The 8,916-nt window shown below is 41.0% G+C and overlaps 1 protein-coding gene across 1 annotated transcript; it reads right to left on the bottom strand.

Moving 5' to 3' along the window:
• Window positions 1-418: 418 nt before the first annotated feature.
• otx1 (orthodenticle homeobox 1) lies at window positions 419-8,537 on the bottom strand. Its single transcript, XM_072267074.1, has 5 exons — window positions 8,456-8,537; window positions 5,180-5,250; window positions 2,975-3,173; window positions 2,566-2,717; window positions 419-1,141 (listed from the first exon to the last, which is right to left on the bottom strand). Exons 3-5 carry the CDS (start codon window positions 3,069-3,071, stop codon window positions 419-421), a joined length of 972 nt encoding a protein of 323 aa, XP_072123175.1. The 5' UTR covers window positions 3,072-3,173; window positions 5,180-5,250; window positions 8,456-8,537.
• Between the last annotated feature and the right edge of the window lie 379 nt (window positions 8,538-8,916).

The following is an 8,916-nucleotide window of genomic DNA, read 5'->3' as shown; positions in this document are numbered from 1 at the left end:
AGGACAGCTGGTTTAAGACATACCGATGAGATCAGCGTTAAGAGAACGAATATCGCTAGATTTAAGTACAGCAAGCCGCTGGACATCGAGTTGAATACACTTTATTGTGAAATCGACAGCAGGCTGGGAGTGTACAGTAACGTTGCACGCTTGTGCCCCGGAGTATGACAATGGGTTTGTTTTCTTTACTTGATGCTTTATAAGTCGCAACACATACATCAGCACTCAATATCCAATTAAAAATAGACACGACGTTGATTGTCAATTAAAAGATGGTCTGAATGGAACTAAAATCAGTCTTAGCAAAATAGTTTCAGACACCTGCTTGCATCACACCTTAACAGGAGAAAGCAACAAGTTATCTTTTGTTTTGCAGGTTAACACACTCAGATCTGGTGCATTAAAGTCGATCCTTATTTCATAACACTTGGAACTTCCACGAGGCGGTCTGGTCTTTGTAATCCAAACAGTCCGTTGTGTTGAAGTTGAGTTTCCAGGTCGGCGTCTGGTCTTTGTAATCCAAGCAGTCGGGCGAATTGAAGGCCAGTCCAGCGCCCGCATACCCCTGGTGAGGGTGGTGATGGTGGTGGTGGTGGTGGTGGTGAGCCGCGCTCTGACCGATGTGATGCCCAGACATGGATGAGGTGCTCATGGGGCTGAGGGCGGTGCCGTGGGCCGACAGCTGGTGGTGGGGGTGGTGAGGGTGATGCGAGTGCATGGGCGCCAGGTACGAGCTGCAATCCACGCCGCCGAAGTAGGAGGAGGAAGGCGGGTAGCCCTGGGTATAGCCGCCGCTTTGACCGTAGGCCACCGGGTAGGCGCTGGAGGTCGAAGAGGAGGAACAGCGCTGCATGCAGGAAGCGCTGGCGGCCAGAGGCTCCCCCACTGCCGCCCCGGGGGAGATGGAAGCCGGGCTCCAGATGGAGGCTGGTGGGTTGAGCAGCGAGGTGGGCCCGCTGCTGGAGTTGCTGGTTCCGCTGCCGGAAGAGCTGGACACGGCGGGCGGGGTGAACTGGCCGCTACTCTCCGAGCCGCTGCTCTCCCGAGTCGGCGACGACTTCTTCTTGGCTGGCCGGGCTTTGGCGCTGCCCCCGTTCTGCTGCTGCTGGCGGCACTTGGCTCGGCGATTTTTAAACCACACCTGCAGTCACACCGGCCAGAAAACACGTTATTCCTACCGACACTACATCGAAATTCGGCTGAAATTCCCGTCCATCCTCCCCCTACCTCCCACAATAGGCTTCGTCTATTTTACCGCCCGTTACGAGTTCCACTGTCAACGGCCTCAGACACTCTCCCAAGCAGAGGCTTTGGTTTTAACTGGGATTGGATCATGCAGAACTAACTATTCAGAGTGACCCATGTTTCTTAATGGAAAAAAGGAAAACGGGACAGTAATGCCCCCCCCCATCCTTTCCGTGGGTTGGTGAAAACCAGGATTGTTAATTTCAAAGTAAATGCAACACATCGGTCTTCATTTCCTTTAAAAATGTGAAAGGGAATGCAGTCCAATTACTATACAGAAATGTCGTGGTCTCTTTTTTATCTGTTGTGATAGACACGCAGGGTGATCTCGGTACAAATACCTGGTGTCACATTTCCCTAAACAGCTACATCTTCCAGAGGAATGGGTCAACTCAACCGGAGTGTTTGGTGATTGTACAGTAATTGTGGAGATATTCTACATTAATTTTACCGTTAAAGTTCAAGATTGCCTAAACCTGTTTTAAGATTGATGCTAATACCGATTAAAAACTTCTATCGGTGCAAACGCACATTTGCAGTGACTTTGTTTTTGTGCAATCAAACCATCTACAACTGCGGACCTTACAACTATTTAACGACGCTTATAGAAGCAACGGCGACATTTGGAGAAGAGCAGTGACTTTGGAAATTATGCCGCCATGAAAACCTGGAAGTTTAAATTAATAGTCGGGGGAGATTTAAATAATCCAACTATCAAATACACTTGCAGGCTGCTTTGTTGTACAAACACATTACATGACAGCGATTGGATTTAGTAGTTTTAAAACTTTCCAACCACAAAAGACTTAGTGCTTAACAAGTAACCGTTTCAAACGGAACCCACTTCACACGGTACCTTACACCAGTGGAGATTAATCTGTACTTGCTATTATTACAATTTGAAACACGAGCTTCAAATCTCGATTTCCAATACTGACGTGTTATATGAAATGCCAGAGACATTGGCCAATAAAACCAATACGACGTCTCCGAAACCCTGGAATAGCGACAAGTTTGTTCTTTGGAGTTGGTTTAACGTGCGGCGGCTCCGCTAGGGGGCCGCTCAGGACTTCAGTTTGAGGAAGAGCCAGACATTTATTTACATTTAAACCAGTTTTTGGAAACTTTCTCTCTCTCTGCAAAACAGTCAGATAGTTTTAAAGCAACTGTGAACGTTTATTGATTAAATCTCTGCTATTACGCATTTTCCTGACTAAACTATTTGACTGGGAAACTCACCAACCTTAGACATTCAGTAAGTATCAGCTGCCTCACTTTGGCGCTGCAAGAAATATAGTCCCGAAGTGTCCCAGACCTCACCTGGACTCTTGATTCAGGTAGGTTAATTTTTAATGCCACTTCTTCTCTCATGAAAATGTCAGGGTATCGAGTTTTAGCGAAGAGAGATTCCAACACGTCTAACTGCGAGCGAGTAAAGGTGGTGCGTTCCCGTCTTTGCTTCCGTGGTGTTGCTACAAGTAGATAGAATAAGTGACAAGTATGAACTCCAACAATTAAAAATGGCACTGGCTTCCCTAACAAGACGCCATTCGCTATAACGAAAAGGATTGAGTGCCCAATGCAGTCCCCGTTAAATGCCCGCATATTAAAGTTACGATTCAATCCCAACAAAAAGCACAATTTACAACATCCGATTAGACGTTCTGCTTCGTTTACACAATTTTAAATATGGACATTTTCATAGTTTAGAACGGCCCACCGCCATTACCTGGGTATCCAACGGAGGTGTGGAGCAAATCCATGCCCGGTGCGCTTAAACTGATCCCGTTCATGCCATATGGAGGCTGTTTGAGGTATGACATCATGCTAGAAACTGTGCCGTTTGGTCTCCAAATCTTCAAAACTTATTCTAGTTCGCTGCAGTGGAAATGTTTTCCAGACCGGATCCTGACCAGCTTTCACGTCCGCTGGGGAGGAAAAATTGAATTTTAAACAGCATCCTTCGGGTCTCGGGGTGGAATTGGAATTGTGAACACATGTTGCATTTGTTTTAAAATTATGATTGGTTCCAAGGATATAAAATTACAATTCGATAATTTAAAATAAGCCTTTTCTGGAAACCATTAATTATCGTTGCTGATTCAAATCAAACAACTTAATCCGTATTAACATGATCGCTCGGGTAGTACTTTTGAAATTATTTGTGGATGTACTTAATTTTAAAGCACTTTGGCATGGAAGCAACTAATCTACAAATTGATCGAGCCCAGATTATTGCGGACAGGACAGTTATAAATTAAATATCAACTAACTTGGAAGAGAAAAAAATTACCCAAAAGATTATTTAATCCAAAATGGCGGGACAGCAACATGGGTTTTTTTTAAAACGCATGAGGCGACATGGGATTTGCGGTTAACGAGATTCATTAAGTTACTCGACACTCCGCCTGCACTAATATATATTGAAACAGTTTAGGGAAATTGTTAGAATGTTTCAATTTCAACGTAGCGTATCTGCTGAAAGGCGCTAAACCCTACTTGACTTCTCAAACTTCCTTGCGCCTCAAATATTGAAAAATACAGTTCAATTAGATTACTTCTCCTTCAAGTTTAGGGAAAGTTGCAGTTTATGTAAGGTAGCAAGTCTGATAGTGCACCGCCAACATGCTCCATTAACGCAACTTCTTAGACCTGAGCATTCTCCACAAAAATCATTCATCGTTCTGCCCGGCGATTAAAGGAATCGTTCATGTGATTAAGAATTCATTATTGTGGACGCGTCCTGATGAACTAATAAGATAATCCTGTGGGCGCACGTTCCTTAATTACAGACACTTGTTCAGTGGATTTGTCCTGTACTTTCTCTAGCTGATATTCTTCAATTTTTCCTAAAATTACTTCCTTCTTAATCAAGGCATAATTGAAGTTTCCAGAACTGACAATTACAGAGGGAGAGAAATCAAACTGCCTTCAGAGAAGCAAGCACGATAAATTTGTTAGAAAAGTTGTAATAAGTTTGTTTGAAGTTTGCTTTGTACATATATTCTAGTTTGAACTTTTCTCGAGAGAACGGGATACACTTATCAGCTCATCTATAAGCAATCATTGTATATAAAGTCAATTACAATGCAGAATAATCTCAGGGAAGAAATTCAAAAATACTTCTAGCAGAAATGAAATTATTGATTTCAATTTAATCGATTAAACTGTCCATTTTGCAATAATCTAAATGTTTTTAATAAAACTTTGCACGCTGAACGTCTACAGTAGAAATTAATGTCTAAAACAAAACTCGTTTCCCCTTCACCACCTCAAAGAATTTCTAATTAAAGAAACAATTAGATCTATCTGAATATTCAGTGTAGGTATTTTAATCGAACACACTTAAACACCAGCAATGATAAAATCAGAGTACTTGCAGAGAAAAGTAACCGGCAGCTAAAATTATAGCTATTCGCAAACAGGGTCCTAAACTAAATTTTCACCTCCACGGGACCCAGAGAAAACGGCGTTCTCATTTAAAAGGCGATAGCTGTGTGCAAATTAAGTCAATTACAATTTAGATTAGACCTCCGGGGAGTCAATTTGAAGGGAAACCTTATCAGCAAAATAAATTAACAAAAACCGAAAACACGCCTCTCCAATTAGCCAGTAAGTGGATTTAAGGCTTTTATGCGACCCTCGCATACTGTAATTGTAAAATTTACGTGACAGCAAAACTGAAGTTAGAAGATTTACATACTTTGGACACAGTCGACTGAGGTATATCGAATTAAGTACTATATTACAAAGCCCTCACTCAGCAGTAGTTAAAACCGAACTGTACGGAAAGTACTGTGTTTGTGAAATAATGTAGAACAATGTGCTTTTAGTTTTAAAACAGGCAAATCATGATAAACCTCTTCTGCTCTCAGTTTTAACTTATTTGTTCTTATAAATCGCTCTCAGCGAGGACAGCTGGTCTCTCACTCACCTGCGCGGCCTGTCTTTGCACGGTGGGACACGGATAAAGTCACTAAATGAAGACGGGGCCACTTGGCTGGTCTGCAACAAAACATGACACAAGGTTAGGTTTGGAGAGGATGGGCCAGAGGAAGTACCCCTCAAAAATTAAAGTAAGTAGGAAAGTCAGAAACTTGGACGGACTCGCTTGATAGAATCAAGCGTGGCGCGGGTGAAATCAGTTAAGAGCGAAAGAAAGTTACGAAGGCTGAGTATTTGCACCTGGCTGTTCGCTGGCGCTGTAAATGGGGATTAATCACCGCACCCCGGCCCAGCCTTCTCTATGTGAGCGCAAGCCTTGCGGAACCACCTGACGTAGCGAAGGAACTGGCCAATCATTTGCTGCTCTGCCGATGAATGGCCAGCGTGTCGCCCGGTGACGCCAATGTACTACTTTCCCGGAGGCATAATACATTATTTCCAGAGCTTGGTAAAAGGGTTACTTGAAATTGGTCAGCACAGCCCCTCCTAGCAGGAAAGTCTACCGATTTCCATGCTCCCGACTGAATTATTAAGAATATTGCCGATCGGTAGTTAAATACGGCGGCTTTTATTGTCGCTCGAAACCCTGGCAGTGAAACAACTACTGTGACATGTAACTGAAAAGTTTAGAATACATAGAGGGAATACTTCGTCAGTTCCTATCTGCCTTCTATTCAACCAGCAGTTCTATTTATTCAGCGAAATTTGAATTACTGTAAACAGATTTTGGACTGAGCGGAAAAATACTGTGTTTAAATAAATCGTTTAAATTTCAAAAATGTCATTTTCGTTGTGAAATGCATGCTGTAAGATGGCAAAAAGTCAATACATAAATATCTGTTGAGATATCTATATTATAGCAATTCCTCCTGTGTGCATTAAATATTTCTCAAGACTGAATTATAAACATGATTTAAGTTTAAACGAATGTTATCCACAAATACAAATAAAATTATCTGTTATTTTGAAGCCTCGACTCCACAATGCCTAAAAGCATCCGTTATTAAACATGTTTTGATTCCCTTGTCGCTAAGTTCGAGTCGAACTAGCAAAATAATTACGGACAGAAATATGTGTTGAGTTTTTTTGGGGGGTTTTGTTTGAAATTGCACGTTCTCATGAATATTAATGGCGGCCTAATCCCCACTTAGATTTACATTTCGGAATAGTCAGTGTAAAGTTTAATGGGACTGCCTTTAATCGAAATCTCAAAATAAAAAAAATACGCCATCGCGGAAAATAAATGATTTGGACAAGTACCGTCGGTGGCTGGGTATCAAAGAAACCACTTTTCAAGCGTCACTTTTCTTTAGTGAACAAATAAAATACGGTAACAGAATATCATGGAGGGCACAGTGTTTCCTTAACTGTTTTTGAAAGGTTCGGTGGATTCCTCTGAAGACCTTAATAAGGCTTTGCTCATTCTTTTGTCCTTCCCACAAAATCAACTCATTCTAATTGAAGCGGGAGCTGAAAGCGAGCTAATGTTCAAAGAAACCGGCCGCCAGAGACGAAATTACATTTTTTTTTAAACTATATGGAACATCTCATCAAAGGGAGGTTTACAAGACTTTCCCTATAGCTCACTAAAGTCATCCACACGAGCATCTTTCATAACAAAAGGATGGCGGTCAATTCAGACCCAACTCACAAATAAATGCACTTTTCAAGAAGTTTTTTTTTTGGCTTGTTTTTTTTTCCCTGCTGTATTTGAAATGTGAAAACTTCAAGGAAGATAATTTTACATTGAATCGGACAATTTCCATGATAATAAGATTTCGTTACCATGAGCAAGAATGATGCAATCAATCATTCGAAATAATTAGAAATTGTTAGGGATTAACATTAACGTCGTTGAACGTTTAAAAATGCTAATATCTTTGGAAAAATATAAGATCACATGGCTATTGTTAATTTATCATGCATATAGACTGCACAATTTTGGGCTGTGTTGCTATTGTTCATAAACGATTGTGGTCTATTGTTATCATTATTGATAACAAGGTTATATTTTGCTGTGATATTGGAGGAAACTGATGTGCTAATTATCCAATCATTTTTCTAATTCGTGACATTAACATAAAATGGAAAAAAACCGGGAAAACGACTGCTCAGCCTTGTCTTTTGAATAATAATTCAAGACCTATATTTTGTAAATATCCAAGATTTTTGCATTACATAAACTAATAAAACATAATGCTAATGTGGTCGAGAATAGCCCCATAGCCATCTCAATAATTTACTGGCTGGTTTTATTCGGTGAAGACTCTGTTTAAGATGAGCTGATCAAGCCTGCGTTAAGTATCAAGGTATCAAGTGGCACTAACCTTTGTAATAAGAGCATTTGTCTAATCCGAAATTGCAGTCGAATTTTCTTAAAGCCGAGACGAAAGCCTGGGATTGGGGCAGGGGAGTGAAAAAAGTTTTGTCTCTCGTCCCTTAAAGGTTAAAGTCAGAAGATTGCCGCAGGATTCCGAGCACCGCTGATCTTCACACAGACCAAACTAAATAAAATATGGCACTCAGGCGGCAATGCGAGCTGGTTACGGGATAAATTCGCCAGCAGATTGTAACGGCCACACTTGGTGTAATTTACTTTACACAGGAAAGGAAATCATATCAAGGACTATATAACTGGCTCCGTGAAAAGGGGGATTGGAATCCCAGTGATCAACACCTAGAGCTACATTTAAGTACTTCAAAGATTCCAGATGTAATAATTCACTGGAGACTTCCCTAATCTCGATCGCGAATAAACCCCTTCATCAGCAACTAATTCAGCAGGTGAAGCACGGAAAAGTTTTCAAACTGCGAATCTGAACGCACTTTTAGCCTTTTTTTTAAAAAAGTGTTTATACTGTCCATTTGTTACTGGGCATATCCAGAGCTAACAGGTAAGAGCTGAGAACGTACCTACCGTTAACTGCTGCAATTTTAAAAAATTTTCTTCTCACGATACGTTGATTTGAGATTTTCTCCTCCAATATGATTATTTATAGTGCCCAGCTATAGAACTGGAAGTCCTTATGTTTAAATAAATAGCCCTTATCTGATTATTAGCTGACATAGGTAATTACCGAGTTGGCACCGAATTTCTGATGACGCTCTGCAGCTTTGAAACATTGTGCACTTTCGCAGACTAATATGGTTTAATGGTTGTTTTAGTTCGGAATATAAATGGTAGTAAAAACAAATGGAGACTGAAAGGAGACAGTTTAATCCAGAGATAATATATGGAGTTTTGGTTTTCGGCAAGAGTACAGACCTGAACAAGTAAATACAAAGGGATCAGACAGTGTTCGTCAATAGACGTCATTTGTATTTTGTAACCGCCAGCGTGCTTTTACCTGAAATGAAATACAGAATTGCTATTAAAAGGTGCACGAGCGGTACTGAAGCCCGAGAACGGTTCCGGAAAACTTACCAGCACTGACTGAGAAGGTATCAGCAAATAAATCTGAAAGTATTAGGGACACTGGAATGGACAACAGCCCGTCAAACTTATTCTCCCTATTTAATCGCAGAGACAGTTTTGATGAACGTGCTTGCTGGTGTCATTAATATTGCTCCTAATCAGGTTATTGCAAAGGATCTCTGGGTGTAAACAGATGGTCTCTAGGAAACTGTATTTTTAATCTCCCACATAGAAATGAATGGCCTACATTCACCTAAATTAAAACTGTACTAAGAATGTGAGCCTGACGAGGTATACAGCGTATACGAGGT

This window comes from Mobula birostris, chromosome 8 (genome assembly GCF_030028105.1).
Source record: "Mobula birostris isolate sMobBir1 chromosome 8, sMobBir1.hap1, whole genome shotgun sequence".
Taxonomy (NCBI): Eukaryota; Metazoa; Chordata; class Chondrichthyes; order Myliobatiformes; family Myliobatidae; genus Mobula; species Mobula birostris.
This window is presented reverse-complemented; position numbering and strand designations above follow the sequence as displayed.